Source organism: Bufo bufo, chromosome 7, assembly GCF_905171765.1.
Source record: "Bufo bufo chromosome 7, aBufBuf1.1, whole genome shotgun sequence".
NCBI classification, from domain to species: domain Eukaryota; kingdom Metazoa; phylum Chordata; class Amphibia; order Anura; family Bufonidae; genus Bufo; species Bufo bufo.
In genome coordinates this window covers 135,537,373-135,561,746 of record NC_053395.1, presented here as the reverse complement: position 1 = coordinate 135,561,746, position 24,374 = coordinate 135,537,373, and the positions used below count along the sequence as shown (strand labels likewise).

Sequence of the window (24,374 nt, the reverse complement as noted above, 5' to 3'; positions counted from 1 at the left end):
GGAAACAGCGTAGTACGGCAAGCTGTGCCGTATCCCTAACTCACAAACAGCATAGCTTGCTGTACTACACTGCTTCCGTAGGTCCTGTGCACCACAATGGGAGCTGCTGAAACAATGACAGTTGGTCCGTTCCACAGTTTCCTGGGCACTGGCCAAAAAATAGATGACGTAAGACCTAGACAGTCTATAGGTGGACCAGGTGGACAGTCTATAGGTGGACTACCCAGCATCATCTACTATGATAAATTCGGCTCAGTTTAAGACCGTCACTGTTTTTAAGACAACGTTAGTAAATGTAGGCTACTGGGTCTGGGAGGGGGATTCTTCATTATTTTTCTCACTGTTTATCAGTCATGTTTATCATGCTGGAGCTTGAATAGGATAACAGAAGTAAATATATGGACACAGCCTTTGGATAGCCAGCTTCTCGCTGAAAGTTGCTTGGTTGGCTGGTATATGTATCAGTTCCCCATGAACAGGTTCAGTATCAGCAGGCAAGAAAGAAGGGTGATACTCTGCTGTATTCTTCTGCCGTTGTTTGACTTGGGGAGATTGAGATAAGTAATTCATCATAGCCAAGCAAATGGCATGCAGATTCTGCTAACCATTGTAGAAGTAAGATTGTTGGCAAATTAGAGCATACAAATCACATATCTGTGGTCAGCATCATAGTACACAAGTCCTCAGGTTACAGTTTGAAACCACATTGGAGTAGGGCACGTGCTTGTTTGGGTTCTGTCATCTCTCCATAAAAATGATATACAGTAGTGAAATTAGAAAAGGTATTGACTCTGTGTATTACATATAGAAATATCCACTTTTTTTTTTTCTGAATGGAGTTATATTTGTTAAGTTCCCAAACATAATCGGTTTATCTGTTGTTGTACGAGGTCATTACCCTGTGCTAAGTACAAAATGTCCTTAACATCCAGGAGCTGCTGATATCAGTCTGGGGAAATACTAGAAATAATTGACTTGTCAGCTTTCAGATGTATGGCCATAGTTGCATTTTTCGTAAGTGGATTCATGAAAATACTGTATATGTATCAGATAATATATAAATATAGACATCACAACTAGATGGGTTTTAGATAAGTATGTCCTAATTATTTCAGTAACGCCAAAGATAAGGCTGTGCAACTCCAAAATACTGATTATACTGTTATCATGACTGTATTTACAGATTGATCTCCGCTTCTTGACTTTGCTGAAAGCGGTGGCAACCCAAGGCGCGGTATCAAAACATACTGGAGTTTCCTATTATGTCAAGTCATACAAACTGGAAGTCAGTACCAATGGTGAGGACTGGATGATGTTCCGGAATGGCAAAAACCACAAGGTAGGGCAACATTTCTTTACCGCTAATTGTATGTCATTGTGTGGAAACTCAATGTAAAATGAAAAATGATAGCTGGAGTTCCAGGAAGCAGTTAAGGATGGCATCAGGAGGGTCTGTGCACATTTGGAAGTTTCTAGAGGAAAATACATAATGGTATTACCATGTTACCACTGGGCACAATGACAGACCGAGCTTACGCCATAAGTCAGCGATGTCCCAGTGGAGGAACGCGGCTGAAATCTCTGAGCGGCATGAAGTGGGAATATCTCAGCCACATTGGTTTATCCACGTGGACATTCAGCTCAACCAATAATGAACTGATATATATCATTGACAGTCTAGTCGGCCACTAGATTTCTGGCGCTGGCTTATTTATTACGATGTTTTATCACACTTGAATTCTTCTATGAATTGATATTTAGGGCAGCTGTTTCCAATTGACTCAAATGAAACCATTTGCTGTACTGTGTGTCACCAATCTTTCTGGCAGTAAAAAGATGTATTAATAGACCAGACTACTACACAGACTTCTAGTACTTGTCAGCAAAGCAGACCTTGTGCTAGTGTACAGTGCTTGACAGCAAGTCCAGGGTAAAATGTTTTCCCATAGCTGTGTCTCTTCCCCTGGTTGGAATATGTGGAGAATCTATGCTCCTTTCCTCCACATGCTGTGAAAGCAATAAGAAAGCCACATGAAGCGTCGGTTCAGGAACTAGTGAGGCCTAAAACTAAGAGAGCAAGACTTTCTGCAAACAATTTCACTAACCGGAGCTGAATGTGCACTTAAAAGGCATGCCCCTCTTATAAAAAGAATATTATGGGTAGCAGGCATGTTCCTCTTATAAAAACCAGGTTATGGGTAATTGGCATGTTATTTTATACAATAGACCTGTCCCATCTAATCAGCTTAGCTTAAATCTAGATTCTAGCCAACTCTAACCAATAAACAGGAAGAAAATGTGTCAACCATTTTGTACTGTCCCCGTAAAAGCCTTCAACTTTATATTTTTATAAACCACTTACTCATTCCTAGCAGTTGCTTCCTATTAATCACATTTCCTACTGAGAGCAGATGTTTCAAGTGTGATCAAATGTGATACAATTGGCCAAAATACTCTGATTCAATCTTCTTAATTGATCCATACTATATCCAAGAAATTTGCAAGGGTGATCAGTACCGAATGAAAAGGGATGCAGACAGTCAGGGAAATAGGATCTGTTGTAGCAATCACGTTTGGCAGAGATGTATGGAGTCTTCCGTCTGCTGCCACCATCTGTAGATTTTGGAAGGAAGCGGACTATGTTCTGTGTGTGTAGCATCTTCCCAAGGGAGCGTTAACCCCTGTTTTCTTACCAGCAGTAGAAAGCAAACATTCAAGAAGAATGAGGTAGTGGTTCTGGGTCATGACACCCCATTTCCTATTGGACATGTGACACACGTATCATAGAAAGAATATAATGAAAAACACCCCCTCCTTTATAAAACATTCTTCGCCTTTCTCCTTATTGACTTGTTGCTTACATAAGTGCACACAATGAACTCTGCTATGTTGTAGTTATAACTGCTAGATTTAAAGGGGTTGTCCGGGTTCAGAGCTGAACCCGGACATACCCATATTTTCATTCAGGTAGCCCGCTCATGCTCCGATGCACTCCCTTGCCCTGCGTTAGATCGCGCAGGGCAAGGGCTCTTTTGTTTACAATAACACACTCCCGGACGGAGGCTTCCGCCCGGCAGTGTGTTCGGTGACGTCACCAGCTCAGATGGGCGTGCTTTAGCCCGCTAAAGCCCGCCCATCAGTGCCGGTGATGTCACCGGGCTTCCTGGCAGCCCCATGGAGAGCCCGGTTCGTCACCGGAACTCCTGAAAATGCATTTGCGGCAAAGGAGAGCATTGGAGCATGAACTGCTCCGATGCTCAAGTCAGCGGGGCTGCCTGGGTGAAAATGGAGGTATGAACCCGGACAACCCCTTTAATTGTTGCAATATTTTGCGTCTCATAAGTTCATATTAATGTAATTTGGGCTAAAACTGCCATACCATTCCGAAATGAGTTTGCAGTTTCTAAATATCTGTATTATGTAATGTATTGTAAACTATAGAGTTATATAAAACACCTATAGTGACAGAAGATAAAAAAAACATCACCAGCAAAAAGGGAAAATGCTGATCAAATACACTTGTAGGAAGGAAAGGATTATTTATGCAAGAGACCTTTGAGCAGGGCATCATGGCGGATCACTGCAGTATTATGATCTGTGTAGTCATGCCAAGTAGATTTGTCATAACTGCCGCATCTTGACTCAGCGCCACAGAAGAGGCAGGCGTTTAAATAGATGTATACAAGTCTATATACGTGTCAGGCCATTAAAGGCATGGCTGAATTATTGCCTGCTGCCTGATGGGTGGGCGCATTGCCAGCTGGATCAAGGAATCACAGCTTAAATGTACTTTCTTAGCAGAGAGAAATAGAAAAAGTGGAAATATGTCTCCAGTCAGGGAAGAAAATGAGTAAGTCAGCCTTCTAGTGTGCATGACCTCATGTGCTTGCAGAGTGATACATTTAATAGTTCTCAATCCTTTACATTAATACAGTGCTACTATAAATTATGTGAATGTCTTTATATTGAGGTCCAGCTAGAAAGTTCTGTGCCTTAATGCACCAGTGCTTTATACTTAGTGCTGCAGAGGAAGAATCTCCTGCTTGTCCATAGCTAACACAGTCCAGACTACTCTTTCAATTGATTGGTTGCTACAGGCAACATGAACTTTTTTTTTTCTGGGACAATTTACATGTCATTTAAAAAAACTATTAAACAGAATATCCTGGATCAACCAATAACAAACCAATGGTGGGTAATGGCATAAAATAGGAAAATAAACATTACTTGGATCCCCTGCCGCTCCAGCGCTCCTGCTCCGACGCTCCCCGCCAGCATGACCGCTGCAGCCTATCACTGGCCTCAATGGTCATAGTAAAAGAGACATGACACCTGGTGGCTGAAATATCTTAGGACAAAAGAGTTTTTTCCATTAACCAGTGTTTTAGGTCTGCAGTCTCACTGGAGATATTTACATGCTTTATGCACATTAAAGAATGTGAATATCTTGCTTAACCTATATATTCTAGTAACGTCCAGTTCTCACTGACGTGCCAGAGGCACCGAAAAGGGATCAGGCATGGATTATAATTATATTGTTCATAGTTTGCACATGCATTTTTAGAATATTTCTTTTTTTGTGTAAGCTATCCCTTGCTATTGATGAGTGTAATGAAGCTTACCTCCTATATAATCTCTTTTCCTGACATGCACTGAATATTTTCACCGTTCCTTCTGATGACTCTCTCTCCACTACTTCAATTTTCCATGGAATGTCTCGAAATTTATATCCATAGCATGGAAAGTGCCAGGCATGGAAGAATGGAAAACATGCTGTACGGTTTTATTTTACAGCAAATGTTTGCATTAATACACCATCTAAAGGGGTTGCAGACAATTAACTCCTAATTTTCCAAAGAAATGGTCTCCGCGATATCCACCACACCCACTAAATAATCTGGGGAGTTATTACATTACAGTACTTCTTTTCTGACACAATGAGACACGGGCCTTAATAAAGGAATTGCCTGAAAATCCCTCTGTCTCCGTTGCATGGACTAGCTGTGCTGAGGTAGTGATGCCTGATACTGAATGCAAAAACCAGAAATGAATTCCCATCCCGCTGTCAACGGCACTAATACAGCATACTAAATGGAAAAGGATAGAGAGGGGAAGCCTGCTTAATGAGTTCTCATGACTGTACGTGCAGATAGCAAGAGCGAAGCCTCAGAACAGGCGCCTCTGCTTCTGGGATGTAATTTGGCAGGAAGAAGGACTATGTTCAGACTTTTGTAGAAATCAGGTGAAGGCCATCACATCCAATATGCTTCTCGATTACTAAGGACATTTTAACATTTCTAAAGAAACATTCTTGGACCTAACAGCAGATGATGTTTGATATGCCATAGACACACATACAGAGCTATAAGTTGAAGTTCCTAAGTGAAAAATATTAAAGATATAAAAACTAGAACTGGGCCCGTGAAGTGAGACGTCACAAGTGTTATGTATGCGTGGCATCGCATGGTAGGGCGTCTTCTGTGACTGTATCATTGTCCAATTAGTATTGTATATTGCTGCACCTCTTTCCTATGTGCAGTTGTCTTATGTTATAGGCCTCACAGGCATAAAGGCCCAATTATATGGCACCTGTTGTCACTATGTAGAATACTGTCAGGTTTGTGTGTCGATGTTGGCATGTTATTGTGTACATGTACATAAGAATATTGAGTTCCTGGAGTGTCCCCTTAAGTTTAGAGTGACAGCATCATATTTGTTCTATTGGGGCTTCTCATTGCAGATATTTCTATTAGTTTTCCTATAAAAAGTCATAAAATCCCAGAACTACCATATGTGTGGTTTCATGCTTCTACCATAAGGTTTTACCCATAGCAGCCAATGACATTACAGCTTTTACAGGTTTGAAAATGAAAGGAGCAATCTGATTGGTTACTACGGGAAGCACTGATAGTTTGTGTTCAAACTGTTTTTTATGCGTGAGGGCCTTAGTGTTTCCATGGCAATTGCAACATTACTGAATATTTAGCAAGCATGGAATCAAGTGGAAGATGCCTTTAGAGGAGGCAATATCAGCTCCTTTGATCATGTCCTCAAACAGATCTCATGTAAAAGGCACAACGGTTCTGTGTGTTTTAGCAGATAGATTTCTCAGAAACGATATTTTCCTTTAATCATAAAATCTACTCAAAGGGACCTTTGTTGATGTCCTGGATTTAGTCAGTCCGTACACTAAAAGGATGTGTTTATGACCACCTTACACAACATCTATTTTATATCCTGATTACATTCCGTAAAAGAAATACGTAAAAAATCTGCACAAGGTTGCTATTGAGCTGATACCACTTACTTGTTTCACGAATGTCCATTAGACCATAAAGATTCAGAATTAATAGGTGATAATTTATGTATGATTAGAATTCATTGTGAAAACAGGACATGGGCACACTCTCCGTCTCTTTCATTTGCATCATCCAGACCAGAAGTGTCTTTAACGTACAGGTGGCGCTGCTCTTATACGCTATCCTCCAGCTGAAGTCATTTCTTATCTGAATTTCTCCACTACAATCCCCAAATTCCACACGGATGAAGTTTTGAAATCCTAATCCTGTTAGTACACAGACTTCTGAAGCACTTTTCTCCTCACCCCCTTTCGCTCTATATATTTATGGAGGGAGGGGGCAGATAATCCTACAAAGGGCCTACAGGTGCAGTACAAATGCACAGATGGCAGAAAGAGCCACAAGTCAACTAGCAGAAATGTCTGCTCCGTCTAAGTGTGCAGTGTAATCATGAAAGAGACGTAGTTCAAAGCTCAAAATTGTGGATTCAACAGTGTTCTATTGTCACTGTAAATTAATAGGTTTTCTCAGTGGCCTGAACTTTTGGAGCTAAATGTAAATTATCTGCAACGTATAGGAGACAAATGTAGAGAAATACAGAAAATACATATGGGGAGATTTATTAAGACTGGTGTTCCCGTACACCAGACTTGATCTCCCTGTGTTGGAGTAAGATACCTCTTAATAAATTAGGTGCCTCTCTGCCTTGCCGTGCACCAGAAACAGGCTGGTGTAGACTTCAGATATAACGTACTCTAGTGTCTGGTGGTATGCTAAATCTGGCGGACTGTGCTAAGACCCACCTTTTCTGCTAAGCACCACAACTTTTATTGACACTTTTGAAAACTGGCAAGAACCTCTAAAATTCGCTAATTATTACGCATATGGATTAAAAGTACTTTTCTTCCAGAATGAAGCAATGGATTGCTTAGTGAAAGACAGCATTGCATTTAACTGATATAGCCCTACAAGACAATGGGGGAGATTTATCAAAACTGGAGTAAAGAAAAACTCATTCCATCCTTCATTTGTCTGAGCTCCTTTGGAAAATGAAAGGATCACTCTGATTGGTTGCTATAGGCGGTTTCCTATGCACCAATTTTGATAAATCTCCCCCATTATTCCTGGTTTTACAATGAATTTCCTGGTGGCAGACTCCCTTTAAAAATGAGTTTATAAGCTGGCTGACCTCAATGATTTTTATTTGGAAAACCACCATTAATTAGATCTAGGAATTATAGAAATGAAGCATTTTGTAGATTTTGGATCTTTATAGAAATCGCTCCAAGGTTTTTCACAATGAGAAATGTAAGAGGAGAAGTATTGGCAATTTGTTAGCACAACATTTAAATGATACAAGTGTAAGTAAGCCATTATTGTGCGGCTCATCAATCTTATTTGCTTCTCTGCCTTCATCTCTCTTCTGTGCAAAGATTGGACTTTCACATTTCTATTTTACCAGAGTGGTGAAGCTTGTGATTTGTGATTAGATCATAAACAGCACTTTGTTTGGGTGACAATAAATTATTATTCTTAGCACTTATGTGTTCATTGTCAGTATGTCTGTTCTATCATGATATATACAGTACATGGTTAGCCTCATCACTTGCAGTTGCAAGTGCTTTGAACTTAAAGAGGACCTTTCACCTGGAAAAACATTGTGAACTAAGTATGCTGACATGAAGAGCGGCGCCCAGGGATCTCACTGCACTTACTATTATCCCCGGGCGCCGCTCCGTTCTCCCGTTATGCCCTCCGGTATCTTCGCTCAGTAAGTTATAGTAGGCGGTGTCTGCCCTTGTCCTGTGGGCGTCTCCTTCTCCTAGGCTGCAGCGCTGGCCAATCGCAGCGCACAGCTCACAGCCTGGGAGAAAAAAACCTCCCAGGCTGTGAGCTGTGCGCTGCGATTGGCCAGCGCCACAGCCTAGGAGAAGGAGATGCCCACAGGACAAGGGAAGACACCGCCTACTATAACTTAGTGAGAGAAGATACCGGAGGGCATAACGGGAGAATGGAGCGGCGCCCAGGGATAATAGTAAGTGCAGTGAGATCCCCGGGCGCCGCTATCCATGTCAGCATACTTCGTTCACAATGTTTTTCCAGGTGAAAGGTCCTCTTTAACGTTTTTATGCCGTCCTCACTACTGGAGAATGGCTGGGGCCGGGCTATTGGCCCAGGTAAATTCACTAACATATACGCCTGTAAACAGCCATAAATGAAGTCAGAAGTCTACTCCAGTACCTGACTCATGTCACTCCAGGGGCACAGACGGCCAGAGGATGCGCCTAATTTATGACGAGACACATGCCTCATCATAAATTTGGTGCATCCTCCAGCAGTGCAGGGGAATGCCGGTCTTTAATAAGTGACCCCAATATATATATATATATATATATATATATACAGTACAGACCAAAAGTTTGGACACACCTTCTCATTCAAGAGTTTTCTTTATTTTCATGACTATGAAGGCATCAAAACTATAAATTAACACATGTGGAATTATATACATAACAAACAAGTGTGAAACAACTGAAAATATGTCATATTCTAGGTTCTTCAAAGTAGCCACCTTTTGCTTTGATTACTGCTTTGCACACTCTTGGCATTCTCTTAATGAGCTTCAAGAGGTAGTCCCCTGAAATGGTCTTCCAACAGTCTTGAAGGAGTTCCCAGAGATGCTTAGCACTTGTTGGCCCTTTTGCCTTCACTCTGCGTTCCAGCTCACCCCAAACCATCTCGATTGGGTTCAGGTCCGGTGACTGTAGAGGCCAGGTCATCTGCCGCAGCACCCCATCACTCTCTTTCATGGTCAAATAGCCCTTACTTTCAACGTTTTCCCAATTTTTCGGCTGACTGACTGACCTCCATTTCTTAAAGTAATGATGGCCACTCGTTTTTCTTTACTTAGCTGCTTTTTTCTTGCCATAATACCAATTCTAACAGTCTATTCAGTAGGACTATCAGCTGTGTATCCACCTGACTTCTCCTCAACGCCACTGATGGTCCCAACCCCATTTATAAGGCAAGAAATCCCACTTATTAAACCTGACAGGGCACACCTGTGAAGTGAAAACCATTTCAGGGGACTACCTCTTGAAGCTCATCAAGAGAATGCCAAGAGTGTGCAAAGCAGTAATCAAAGCAAAAGGTGGCTACTTTAAAGAACCTAGAATATGACATATTTTCAGTTGTTTCACACTTGTTTGTTATGTATATAATTCCACATGTGTTAATTCATAATTTTGATGCCTTTAGTGTGAATCTACAATTTTCATAGTCATGAAAATAAAGAAAACTCTTTGAATGAGAAGGTGTGTCCAAACTTTTTGTCTGCACTGTATATATATATATATATATATATATATATATACACCTCTTGACAATAAATCAGTCTTTCAATAAACACATTCATGCTCTGTGTTGTCCCATATTCTTGAGTTATTTTCCACTAGAAGCTTCCAGGGAAGAGTAGCTCCATTATAGGGTATACAATAGAGCATGCTTTGTATGAATTGTACAAAGGTACAATAGGGTCCAAAAAAGTCTAAAGGTACCCATACACATTAGTATAAAGTGGATAAAAACTGCCAATTTCAACCAAAATAATTGTCAGGTAAAATTTTACAATGAATGACTGATGATAGACTATCATCACCCGAAATAATTTTTGGGTATTTTACATTTTCTTCCGATTGTGGGTCGAAAAAACTTTCATCTAAAGAAATATCTTTTATCCCTCACCTGGTTTCACTGATCACGTATGGCCAGCTTGAATCACTACAATGTCCAATATGTATTAAACTGTGTATGGTTGCGTCTGTAAAACAAGTCGTTCACCAGATCGATTGTTCAGCAGTTGTTCAACCATCAATTTACTTCTCTAATGTGTATGACCACCATTAGTTTATAGTTTCTGTATTACAACTCCATACAACCTTTGGATCTGTAATGTGGTCCTGCTCATGTGGGTAGCACAGAGAAATGATGTTATTATCTATGCTCTACTAACATATAGAAGTTTGTTGCAAGAATTAGAGCCGTTTACTTTGTTTGGAGCTTTTGAGTATTAATGTGCTTGTGAACAATTACCTTATAATAGAACATCAACATAGAAGCCAGTATGTTGTCCTACTAGACAGGATGTTTTCCCACTTCTACAAAGCTAGGGAATTTTCATTGAATTACCAAAGGAAGTCTTTTCAACTTATTAACTCTAATTAATGCCAGGAATCCCATTCCCTTTTCCTTGCTTTTCCCATCAAGTTGCTTGTAATTTATTTTGCATCTCATTTGTATGTAGAAAGCATATCTAGTCTCTGATCACTTTAAGCTCATTGAAACAGTACATTCTCCATTTGGGAAAGTTTGATGAGATTGTTTACAATTTTTAGATCTGGTACGAGAGGCCGGTAAGCATTAACCACATCAAGAAAATGAGTCCTATTTACTGATCTTTATTAAAGTGGTTTCTTATGTCTGCATCTATTAGGGATAACACTTGAATTGCATATGGTTAAAGGCATTGTCCAGCTGAATAAATTTCTTTCAACAGACTTTCCATGGTTTAAAATAATAAAATAACTCAATACTCACTTCACTGATTCTCCGCCGCTCCTGTTCCGGTTCTTCACATTCCCCACCAGTTTCTGATTCCTGGTCCCTCTCGAATCGGAACAGCAGGGGGCCTGTGATGTGAGTATTTTATTATTTTAAACCATAATGAGCCTTTAACAAAAAAGAAAAGAAAAAGAAAAAAGACTGGACAAACCCTTTAAGTCTGAGCTTGTGAGCATCTTTCTTTTATTTGTGCCATTCTTGGTCTCTGTTTCTTGATATGCTTAGTGATACCTCAATATTCCTGCAATTAAAAGAAATGTCTTCTACAATCATGTAAACATTATTGTAGAGGGAACGTAGTATTGTCCATAAACTACCATTCTTTGATCTTTTCTCTTTAATTACAAATCTGATTGCTTTTCATGGGTATAGTAAGGTCAACTGAGCTTTCCCATGTGCACAGCTTTTACAGATCTTCTGTGTACCAGGCCATGCCATCCAAGCCCAGGCTCATTGTTGGCCCAGCAGAAAGACAAACTTTCCTTTCACACATTGTCAATAGTGTAGATGATGTATAGATATATATTTCTAGTTACATCAGCTCATGTTCCTTTTTCTTCTCTTCTAGATTTTCCCTGGAAACAATGACACCTCAGAAGTGGTATTGAACAAGTTCCCTCAGCCAGTGTTGACTCGATTTGTCCGATTCCGTCCTCAGACTTGGAACGTGGGGATAGCAATGAGGGTGGAACTTTATGGCTGCCAGATCACAGGTAAGCGCCATTTGTTATACTTAGCACATAACTTTTTCTAATTATTATAGCTTTTAAGGTGAGACAGGATGTTTGTTATGGGCTGTAAATGAACTGACAATAGTTAGTATTTACATGGATATTTTAGATTCATGACATTATTAAATAATGTATTTAAACCTGACTCAGTCTAAATGTATTTGACTCCATATATTGTTAAAGGGAATCATCATCAGAAAAGAACCTATTGTTTAAATCATGTTTTTGTGTGGTGATTTTTTTTTTAAACATTTTTCATGTCACTATCTACATTTAAAATGTGTATAATCCTGCAATTTTCTCATTGGCCACTTTGCCTAATATTAGGTCATCAATTCCTGTTCTGTACAGGTAACTTTTCAGTAGCTATTATCATTATCGCCACAGGCAGAATTAGAAAGAGAACTTTATATAGATAAGGCTACTTTCACACTGGCGTTTCTGGGTCCGCTTGTGAGATCCGTTTTAGGGCTCTCACAAGCGGCCCAAAACGGATCAGTTCAGCCCCAATGTATTCTGAATAGATAAGGATCCGTTCAGAATGCATCAATTTGGCTGCGTTTGGTCTCTGTTGCGTTTTTTAGACGGTCACTAAAACGCAGCTTGCAGCGTTTTGGTGACCGTCTGACTATGCGGAGCCTAACGGATCCGTCTAGACTTACAATGTAAGAAAATGGGGACGGATCCGTTTTTCACTGACACAGTATGGTGCAATTGAAAACTGATTCGTCCCCCATTGACTTTCAATGTAAGTCAAGACGGATCCGTTTTGACTTAGACTTTTTTTTATGAATAATGCAAACTGATCCGTTATTAAAGGATACAAGCGTTTTCATTATTCGTGCAGATCCGTATGTGCAGATACAAGACGGATCCGCACAAAACGCGAATGTGAAAGTAGCCTAACACAGGATCCACCATTCAAAATAGGTGATATCACAGCTTATCAGCTACCTCGTGATATCTGCACAGGTCACAGAGCATACCTAGAAAACTCTTCCATATAAGTGAATGGGGTCAGCTCCTGTCCATTGTGTCTATGACCTATGTGCCTGCACTCAAAAGACAGGAAATCTTATGGCCAGTGTTAAAATTACAGGATTTTATATATTTTTGTAAACGTAGTGACATGGAAAAAAAAACCTCACCAAAAAGTCTATAAAAATGTTTTACATAACATGAATTAAATAATAGGTAATTTTTTGATAACAGTCCCTTTAACCGGTGTTATCTCACACCTCTCAGGTTAAGTTGAGCTGGCTCTCATCTGCCATTTGTATTAGGCTACTTTCACACTTGCGGCAGGACGGATCCGACAGGCTGTTCACCCTGTCGTATCCGTCCTTCCGCTATTTTGCTGTGCCGCTGGACCCCTGCTCCGTCCCCATTGACTATAATGGGGATGGGGGCAGAGCTCCGGCGCAGCACGGCAGTGCACGGCGAAAGGCCGCCGGACTAAAAGTCCTGCATATCCGACTTTTTAGTCCGGCGGCCTCTCACCGCGAACTGCCGTACTGTGCTGGAGCTCCGCCCCGTCCCCATTAGAGTCAATGGGGACGGAGCGGCGGCACGGCAGAATAGCGGAAGGACGGATCCGACAGGGTGAACAGCCTGTCGGATCCGTCCTGCCGCCAGTGTGAAAGTACCCTTAGATGTGATTTGCACACGGTCCGACTTTTGACATATGATCTAGGAACAACCAGTTATGCAGGGTTTATGGAAGGAGGCCACTGATCTTCTTTCTGAGATTATTGGGACTCCAGTACCCTTTCTCCCTGAAGCTTGTCTCTGGAATACTCGGAGAAGAGCATTGGCAACACCATACTGGGATATTTTTAAGGGATTAAATGGATGGATCCTAAACTTTCCACAATCTCGGCATGGTGTAATTTCAATTATACCCTTTAATAGAATAGTCTAGGGGTAGGTAGGGGATTTCAGGAGAAATGTAACAAATTATGAGGCTTAGGCCTCTTTCACACTACTGGGTTTTTTTCCGTTTTGAGGGCCGTTTTTTTTTCTTCGTATACAGTCAGTATACGGAACCATTCATTTCAATGGTTCCGCAAAAAAAACGGAATGTACTCCGTATGCATTCCGTTTCCGTATTTCCGTTTTTCCGTTCCGTTGAAAGATAGAACATGTCCTATTATCGCCCGCAAATCCCGTTCCGTGGCTCCATTCAAGTCAATGGGACCGCAAAAAAAAACAGAACACATACAGAAATGCATCTGTATATCTTCCGTATCCGTTCCGTTTTTGCGGAACCATCTATTGAAAATGTTATGCCAGCCCAATTTTTTCTATGTAATTACTGTATACTGTATATGTCATACAGGAAAACGGGACGGAAACGGAAACACAACGAAAAAAAAAAAACGGAACAACGGATCCGTGAAAAACGGACCGCAAAACACTGAAATAGCCATACGGTAGTGTGAAAGAGGCCTTATGGTGTCTCCACTTAAGTCTGTATTACATTGCCTGATTTTTCAGCAGATGATCGCTAAGAAAGGTTCGCATGAATGCTTACAATCATCTTTCAGTGTAATACTGACGGGCAATCCAAATCTTTTGACACATTAAAAAATTAGTATTGGCAGGCGGCAGATTGTGGTGTCTAATAACGATCTTCTGCCGGCAAACCACTACACAGCATGGGGACAAGTGATGGCATAGCGATCGCTTCTCCCCATGCTGCGGAGGAGATCGCTGGATGTAATAGCAGCTGTCTCCTCCGCTAGCGAGCAGGCAATTCCCTCCCGACAACTGTCTGCTACATCGGACTGTGTAATACAGCCTTAACTCTCTGTTCCCCTCAACTAAATGAATGATCTTTCTACTATCCTGTAGTATTTCAGGCTGAGGTGGAACTCAGTATACTTGTATGACCTTTGTTGGATCTAGGCTCTGCAGATATGTCAATTGAGCTGTCTTTGGCTTTGAACTAAATATGCCGACGTCTGTTTTGTTTGTTTTATATTCTGCACAAATTTCAATGAAACAAGATTCGTTCTTGGGAATGCGTGTGGGTATGAATACCACATTATTATTTTAACTGTCATACCTCTTTGGCTTTTCAGATGGTCCATGCTCCAACATGCTGGGGATGATGTCTGGCCTTATTTCAGACTCCCAGATCACAGCATCTTCCACCAGAGACTATTTGTGGCCTCCTGGTGGGGCACGCTTGGTCAGCAGTCGATCAGGCTGGTATTCCCGTATGACTACTGAGCAAGCAGGACAGGAGTGGCTGCAGGTTGATCTTGGAACCCTTAAGACTGTGAAAGGAATTATTATACAGGGTGCTCGAGGGGGAGATACCAGCACTGAAAACAGGGCATTTGTGCGGAAATTTAAAGTGGCGTACAGTTTGAATGGAAATGACTGGGAGTATATTCAGGATTCTAAAACAGAGCAGGCCAAGGTATGGAATTTTTTTTTTTAAATAAAGAGTAAATGAGACCATTATGGACTTTAACGTTAATATGTAGATTTGAAAAAGTTGGCTAAGACTATGTGCTGGGGCTTGTGGTTCATATTGGCTTGCTCCTTGTAGACAGCTTCAGTTCTTATATTTGAATTCCTTATTAGCTATGATAAACTTATATGACTTGTATTTCATACTTGAGCAAGTGTTATTTCTGTTTCAATCTTTGGGAATACTTTCCTACTTTACATGTCCTCAGCTTTTCTCAGTCTTTCAGCGATAGTTATTGATCTATTGTTCATTTGCTTACATTATGACTTGGCTGTGAAGGGAGATGTTATCCAGAAGTAACTTAATGTCTTGTTTGATCTTGTTGTCAGTTGTTTGAGGGAAACATGCATTATGATACTCCTGAAGTGCGCAGATTTGATCCCGTTGCTGCACAGTTTGTACGGGTTTATCCAGAAAGGTGGTCTCCAGCTGGCATGGGCATGAGGATGGAGATACTCGGCTGCGATAGAACAGGTAAGATAATCTATTAAAAGGCATGGGATTAATTGTACACATTTATTTTTGATGAATGACATTTTTATACATTTTCTATTATTAACATATTTAGTCAATGTATTTTCTTTCATGTTCTAGTCCGACTTTCAATTACTATTAAATCCGTTTTACATTTCTTTACATTGGTGGGTACAAAGAAGACCATTTTTCATGGCAATTTTAGGTGATCACCTCAAAGAGGTCTCACTGTACTAAGTATATGCATGCCGGAGTTTAAAGGGGTTATCCCATGTTTATTATAAAAAATGAAAATCCGACATCATACATGAGAATCTCTTTCTAACAAAGTTGAAAGCAGCCCTGTACCACATATAGATCCAGAGTTCCCCATCCATTACTACAACTGCTCTGCTAGATTAAGTCCAAGCTGGCAGCTCAGGGGACATTTAACTGTCACAGCTTCTACAGATACATGTTTTAATGTTTTTCAAGGACCTATTCCTTTTTATTGCTAATGAAAAAGCTAGTTCATTGGATATAGTCCTACTTGTTTATTGGTAGAGATGAGTGAAGTTATGAAAAATCGATTCAGCTGCTTTGCCGACTTTAACAAAGAAATTCGATTCATGATAAATTATTTCATAACAAAGCGCATTTCTTTGTATGTAGTAGGTGCTTTTGCCGCCCCCCCCCCCCCGTCATTAAGCCCCTCTAATGCCGTGGTTGCAACTTCTGAGGCTACAATTTTTTAATCAGGGTAAAAAATAAATAAATAAATACCCACCTTATCCATTTGCTCGCGTAGAGGCAGTCGCAGCCATGTTGATTGAAGATACCATGCAAAATCTCACCCAGCCACTGCACTGGCGTGGTGACATTATACGTCACCTCACGTGAGATTTTGCGCAGTTTCTGCAATCAAGATGGCCGCAAGGCCCCTTTGCATACAAATGAATGAAGTGAGTATGTTTTGTTTAATTTTTTACCGCCATTTTTCCTTAAATTCGAATCAAAGTCAATTTGTTTGGCTTCAATTCGCTCAACACTATTTATTGGTATACACATAATTTTTTTTTACATTTGAGCAACTTATCTTTTGTTTTACAAAATACGGAAAACAGTGATGGTCATATGAATTGCATAATCCATAAACCTCTATATAATCACATCTGTCCACCCTTGGACACTTTTGCTTGATAAATGAAAAAAAAAAAATAAAGAAAAAGAACTCCACTTGTCTTCCTGAAGTTCTCATTACATTTGCCAAAGTTTGTATGGAATTTAAAAATGTGGACAATGGAAAAAAGCACCCCCATAGACCCCCATTGATTATCCATAAAAGTGTTATGGAAATGTCACAGAATCGTAATTTTTTTCAAACTGAAAAACAAAAAACAAAGGTCCAGCCATCTAAATATGTGACTCAAAGTAGTCTCTTTGATATTGTATTTTGAAGGATGCTTGTTACAGTATTTACTTATGAAACATAGAAAACCTGTTCACCAGATGTGCTTCGGTGACAGGCCCTGGAGATATACGTAACCACATCTGGCAAACACATCTTACTTACTTGTCATTGCAGGAAGTAAAAAAGATTGGTCCTTAATATATTACTTCTCAGTGGTTCACCTAAAAACATAACTCACTCCTATCTTATTTTTTTCTTCATAAGATTGCAACTGCGGTGCTGACACTTCCAATTCCATGAACCCTGTCTTAGGCCCATGGGCTTAGTTTAAAAAAAACCTCAAGATGCTATACCCATCAGCAGCATCTTTAAGAAGATTGTTGTAGTAAAAGCACATGCTTGCACCATATTGCTAAACAAGTCCAACCAATATACATAATTGACTGGTTCAGTAAAAAATAAATAAATATATATACAGTATATACCGGTATATATTTTTATTTTATTTTTTATTATTGAACATGGGATTTTCCAGTGTACATATGATGAGTGGCTATTTGTAGCACTTCATCATGATCTGTGGAATCCTGGATATGAAATATGAGTGGCCACTTCTTAATCCCGCTTGTCTTCACCTTATTCTTACTTTCAAAAAACTTTGAAAACAAATCTCTCCTTTTCAATATTACATTCATGATCTAAGCTATGTGAGTGAGGATGACAGCTGGCACCTCTATGTTCCTTCCTTTTCCGCCAGTCTCAGATACCATAGCACTGGCTGCCCAGGGTTAATAGCTGGCCAGCTCTAGGCTGAGGTTATGGTTTACTAAAGGTTGAACATATCATATGTCTTTGGGTCACTAATGAAGAAGCACTATGGTCATGGTTTTAACTCCCTAGTGAGCTGCCATCTGATGTTCCACCAGAGACTGTAACTTGCACATAACTCTGGTTAGCTAAACACTAATGACTCCAGACGACTTGGCCCTTTTTAGACCCGTATAATGCCCAGTGGGGGCTGTCATTTTTCTTGTCAGCATACTGTGTGATGAATTGTTTTAACATGTAACATGTAATTAATGCAAAGAACAATTAAATGAAGTAACACAAGCTTGATTAAGCAAAGATCTGGCAAGCAATGGTCAAGGGTTAAAGGAACAACAGGAAAAGGGAAAATAATGATATATATTTATATATATATTCTTTCTATTATCTGTCTAATTTGAATTGAATTGTGATGTTTTTATATAAATGTGGAAAGTATGCCTGGTTTAATAGGCTTGATCATGGTGACAGATGCTCTTTAGAGAGAACCTATCACTTCTCCTGATATGTCTGTTTTAGTAAATAATCGTATTCCACCTGAAATGACAATTCTGGAGCATTTATTCTTCTGACTATGACTTATGCTGCCAATGGAAAGACTGTGCAGGGACACCCCCCCCCCCTCCCCAACTGGCAATACCCAGTTGTACCTTTATTCATGAACGTCTAACAGGAATAACAGAGGTATGGCATAACATAGCGTTGTAAGAAAAAATAATCCAGAATTGTTATCACACGAGGAATGCAAGTGGCTGAAAAAATAATTATGTCAGGGGAGCTTTCAGGTCCTCTTTAAATTGTTCACATCACGACGATCATCTTTCGGAGTAAACAGGCCTTAAGGTTGTGACTTTTTCATCAATATCTATAACTGCTGATACATTTTGGGAATAGCACTTCAGACTGGGAACTTACATAGCTGCTCAAACAAGAGAGTATACTGGAAACAGCCCAAATACAGAACACCTGACAGCTCATTCTGCGGGTCCAGCTTCCTTCTGATGTGTTTCGCTGCTCCGAGCCTTGTCCTGCATCTGCTATGGATCTTTTTTTGAAGTTCCGAGCGTCTGCTTTCAATTACTGCACTGTTGGGCGTCTCAATCTGGAATTTCTTTCTGCTGCCGGTCTGTGCTCAGAAGGGGGGCTTTCTCTTCTTCACTTTCTATTTCGCACACCACAGTGTCTGATAGTTTTTTTTTCCATTATCTCAGACAAATGTTCAGCGCTATAGTAGAATAATGAGATACACAAACATTTCCTACGTCACCTGCCAATCGTGTGCCTCTGTGGCTGTAAGCGGATATTTTTATGGCTGGCTTGTTGGTTGGAGGTATTAAAGAGGTAAAAGAAGTGATTCACTTTTAAGGTCGCATGAATATTAAGCAGTTTGGACAGTGGACAGATTGGCACATAAAATCATTTGATCCGTTTGAAAATCAATAAATATTTGTTCTACTCTTCCTATGTGGAAGTTACGTGGAAGCTGTGTGGCGCTATGAGAGATGTCATTGGATCCAAACAGACTCTGACAAATCCCATAAACTTGAATTGGGTCTGTTGGGGCTCTACTTTTTTTTCAGCTAGATTAGCTATGCATACTGTACTATTTTTGCCATCAACAGTATCAGAAAGGTCAATTTAACCCCGATGGAGGCTCTCAACCCATGTGCGAACCCAGGTCTAGGGTTTTAATATTGATGGCCTACCCTCAGGCCTATCCTCCAATACTCCGCACCCCTGCCATTCAGCTGTTTCAGAGTAGCTCCGACTACACTGCTCCATCCATTGTGCAGTGGATGGAGCTTGTGACTGTAGCGTTGCTCCCATTCACTTCAATTGGAGCAGCACTGTGGTTACCAACTCTGTTCACTACACAGTGGATGGAGCTATGTTATTCTGGTTCCAGAACTACTGTGATACAGCTGAGCAGTGAGGATGTGGGGTTTCAAACCCCAGCAGCTCAGATGATGATGGCCTATCCTGAGCATTGATGGATGGCCTATTCTGAAATACTCATTTAAAGATAATCAGCTTTGGTGGTCATGTAATTTATTGTGTTCTGCTTACTTTTTGCTTACTAGTATTTATAAGCAGTTCCAGGAAAATACCTATTTTAGCTTTACATTTAGCTTTACATAGAACAATTGCTTTCTTAGGGTACTTTCACACTAGCGTTATTCTTTTCCGGTATTGAAATCCAGTAAAGGGTCTCAATACCGGAAAAACGCATCAGTTTTGTCCTAATGCATTCTAAATGGAAAGCAGTCCATTCAGTATGCATCAGGATGTCTTCCGTTCCGTCCCTTGTACGGTATTTGACCGGACAAAATCCTGGAACACTACCGCACTTGCCGGAGATGTATTAATGCCGGATCCGGTACCAAGTGTTCCAGAAATTGCCGCGTTGCCGGTTCCGGTTTTCCAGTCTGCACATGCGTCGGGACATAGGAGAAGCTATTTTTTCTTTCGATATTTGAAAAAAAATTACCGGTATATCACCGGATCCATCTAACGGATCCAGAAAAAACATATTCCCATTTGCATACGGTTCGCTGGATCCGAACAACGCTAGTGTGAAAGTAGTCTTATTCTAGTTTTGTTTAGGTGTCTTTTTTAAATGAGAAAACCTTTGAATCTTCCAGACATGGGCGTATACTTATAATTCTCACTATGAAGTGAGCCGCAAATATGCATGGTTCTTAAAATACCATGTCACAAAGCAGAGTCTCTTCTGTTTCTCCTGCGGTATTCCTCAGGGTGCCCGTATTGCTGGTAAACAGCTGTAACTTCATATACAACATTGTCACAGGAATTACTTTACAATCTTGCACAAAATAAATGTGTTTACTTTGCTTTAGACGTGCCCCGATCTTATTTTAATTATCTTTGGAATATTGAAGTGGGAAATCTAGAAAGTTCATTGCTAATTGCATCTAGAGGACAATGTTAACAATGTAGGGGCCCAAATAAACACAACATTATTAAATGTAGTTTTGTGGCACGCTAGTTGTCGACTATGCAATCTAATAAATCATTTAGCAATATTCTTACAGTATATCCATATAATGGTAATATAATTAGCTGCATGAGCTCTGTATGTCAAGGTTATTTTATTTTATCAGAGGCATAATTATCTGTAATAGGGGTATTAGGCTGATGTGAGGATGTTATTAGAGGCCTACTAAATGGTTATTACATAGGATCCAGACTAGACTAAGGAAATACATTTCAAAAGAGTAAACGTCATATAGAAAAATCTAACCTTTTAGCCTGGGTTCCATGATTGCTGAGGAGATCTAATCCAACAGGAAGTTCTTTTAACTAGAAAGCTACTTGATAGTATCCGATTTTGTGCTAACGTATTATTTTGGACTTTCTTGAAGAAGACTTTTCAATAACTGTCCAGTAATCCAGAATATTTGATCATCTGGAACCCCTTGAAGATGAATTAAAGGAATTATAAGCATTGTGAATTGTGCCAGAGAACCTTTAATCTCAGATATTGAACTTTTCCTTAGGTTATAGTTACAATTTTCTTTTTGTAATAGGTTAAGGCCAATTATATTGAAAGTCTTAAAGAGGTTTCACACCATTTTATGTCATCCCTCCTCATGTTCTTTCTTTTTTACCACCTTGTAGTTACAAGACCTCTAGGCATGTGATTGGCAAGTTTCCTTTCGCACCAGTTATTTATAAAGTAAGATGGAAGGTCTTTGTAAGGAAATGTCTCCACCGTCTTCCGCTTGTTAATTAGCAACTATTCTCAGCCACTTCCCATTCAGGCCAGCCACCTCTGACTTTGAACTGCACTCTGATTACTCACCAAAGTCACATGCTGTGTATGAAATATTATAACCATACCTGACAATGCACATACTACAAAGTAAGGATGTAAACCACTTGCCAGGAATCGTATTGAATTCAAGTTGTTGACTAACATGATACGTTATCTTACCTAGGCATCCAAGGTTGGATTGCATCATAGTAGTTAGAAATCTCTCAGTGGTCCCAAGTAGTGTAGCATAAGTACATTTCTAGACAACTTCTCTACTAGTGATGGACGAACATCGACCGGGACGGTTCGCGAACGCAATCGCGCAAATGCAAGTTCGCGGCGAGCCCCATTCACTTTAATGGCAGACGAACCTGGAAAACCTTCAGGTCATAATTGCAGCCACCAAATACTAACTAGAAGTGCACAAATAGTCCCACAGCATGGACAGTGACATACTAGAGGGGGATCAATGACAACAATTCCCACAAAAAATATGTATTTTAATCAGGGGCCATTTTTATGCATCTTAAAGGGAAATTCTCAAAAATGTGCCCTGCTGGAGCCTAGAAATTTTTTATTTTAGGCCACGGGAGGATGGGCCCTAAAAATTAGGCATTCACCTGACATAAAAGAACAAGTGATTATGTGGCTCGAGGTACATTATGCGGTCAATGGATAAAAATTTTACTGCAGGCCAGTGGAGTAAAGGCCCCAAACAGGCATTCACAGTACAGAAAAGAACAAGTGATTATGTGGCTGGAGGTACATTAGGCGGTCACCGTGTAACAATTTGACTGTTGCCCAGTTAGATTACAGGCCCCAAAAATGATGCATTCACCATACAGAAAAGATCAAGTGATTATGTGGCTGGAGGTATAGTAGACGGTTATTGGATATCAATTTTACTGCAGGCCAGTGGAGTACAGGACCCAAACATTAGGCATTCACCGGACAGAAAAGATCAAGTGATTATGTGGCTGGAGGTATATTAGACAGTCATTGGATACAAATTTTACTGCAGGCCAGTGGAGTACAGGCCCCAAACATTAGGCATTCACCATACAGAAAATATCAAGTGATTATGTGGCTGGAGGTATATTAGACGTCATTGGATAACAATTTTACTGTAGGCCAGCACAAATATATGTTAAATACATATGTTTAAAAGAACAAAAAATATAAAATTGGATTAAAAACATGGCTAATGAAACCCCCCTCTTGAATAAACCCCAAATGATAATAGGTGAAATTCGATAACACGTCATCATCACAGGTGTTGAATTCTTCAGAGGCCCCAACAATTAGGCATTCACCGTACAGAAAAGATCAAGTGATCATGTGGCTGGAGGTATATTAGACGGTCAGTGGATATCAATTTTACTGCAGGCCAGTGGAGTACAGGCCTCAAACATTAGGCATTCACCATACAGAAAAGAACAAGTGATTAGGTGTCTGGAGGTACATTAGGCAGTCCCTGTATAACAATTTTAATGTTAGCCAGTTAGATTACAGTCCCCAAAAATTATGCATTCACCATACAGAAAAAAGTGATTATGTGGCTGTTAGTATCTTAGACGGTCATTGGATATCACTTTTACTGCAGGCCAGTGGAGTACAGGCCCCAAACATTAGGCATTCACCGGACAGAAAACATCAATTGATTATGTGGCTGGATGTATATTAGACTGTCATTGGCTAACGATTTTACTGTAGTCCAGTACAAATACATGTCAAATACATATGTTTAAAAAAACTAAAAATATTAAATTGGATTAAAAACATGGCTAACGAAATCCTCCCTCTTGAATAAACACCAAATGATAATCGGTGAAATTTGATAACACGTGGTCGTCACAGGTGTTAAAATTTCTCAGAGGCCCCAACAATTAGGCATTCACCGTACAAAAAAGATCAAATGATTATCTGGCTGGAGGTATATTAGACGCTCATTGGATAACAATTTTATTGCAGGCCAGTGGAGTACAGGCCCCAAACATTAGGCATTCACCGGACAGAAAAGGCCTTTTATGCCGCTGTATTTACATAAGACAGGGACCATTTTTTGTTCTGTGTGGTGGCGGATATGTGTGGGCTGGCATGAGGAAATTAAAATTAAACGTGGTCGTCACAGGTGTTGAATTCCTCCGAGATCCATGCCTCATTCCTTTTTAGAAATGTGAGGAAGTCCACACTGTCGTGAGCTAGGCGATTGTGCTTATCAGTCACGATCCCCCCGGCTCCATGGCAAATTGTGCCAGCTCTGGCAACAGGTCAAGCCTGCAAACCCAGTAGTCCAGGGGTTAATCGCTTCTCAGAGCGTCCACATTGGCCATTAACCCAATGTAGCCGGGCACCTGTCGGTCTAGGCGTTCCCTGAGGCTGGATCCGGAGGGCGGCTGTTGATGAGTTCGCTGCAAGAATGATCTAATATCCGAAGTGACCAACACATCATCAAACCGCCCTCTTCTTGCATGCGCGGTAGGATTGGTACCCGCACCTGTATCTCTGTGGGTGGAAATTCCTCTGCCAGCGCCCGCAACAGCAGAATGCAGCATCTCTCGCAGCAAGGCCTGGAAATGCTGCATTCTGCCAGCCCTCTGTGATGCTGTTAACATGTCCGCCATTTTGTGTTTGTACCGGGGGTCTAAGTACGTTTCCACCCAGGTCCTTGTCCTTTATGCTTTATATATGGGGGTCTCTCTTCAAACACTGGAGCATAAAGTCCCCCATTTGCACTAAATTGGAAGCGGTGGAGCGCCCGGGCTCCTGCTCATCGCCC

The 24,374-nt window shown here is 40.4% G+C and overlaps 1 protein-coding gene across 2 annotated transcripts in view; it reads left to right on the top strand.

Moving 5' to 3' along the window:
* The window catches only part of NRP2 (neuropilin 2), a 130,338-nt gene that overhangs the window by 65,869 nt on the left and 40,095 nt on the right, over positions 1-24,374 (top strand). For both annotated transcript variants that reach the window (XM_040441380.1, XM_040441381.1), the window contains exons 7-10: positions 1,184-1,339; positions 11,488-11,632; positions 14,734-15,077; positions 15,461-15,605. In XM_040441380.1, coding sequence (XP_040297314.1) covers positions 1,184-1,339; positions 11,488-11,632; positions 14,734-15,077; positions 15,461-15,605 — 790 coding nt within the window. The remainder of the gene's footprint in view (positions 1-1,183; positions 1,340-11,487; positions 11,633-14,733; positions 15,078-15,460; positions 15,606-24,374) is intronic.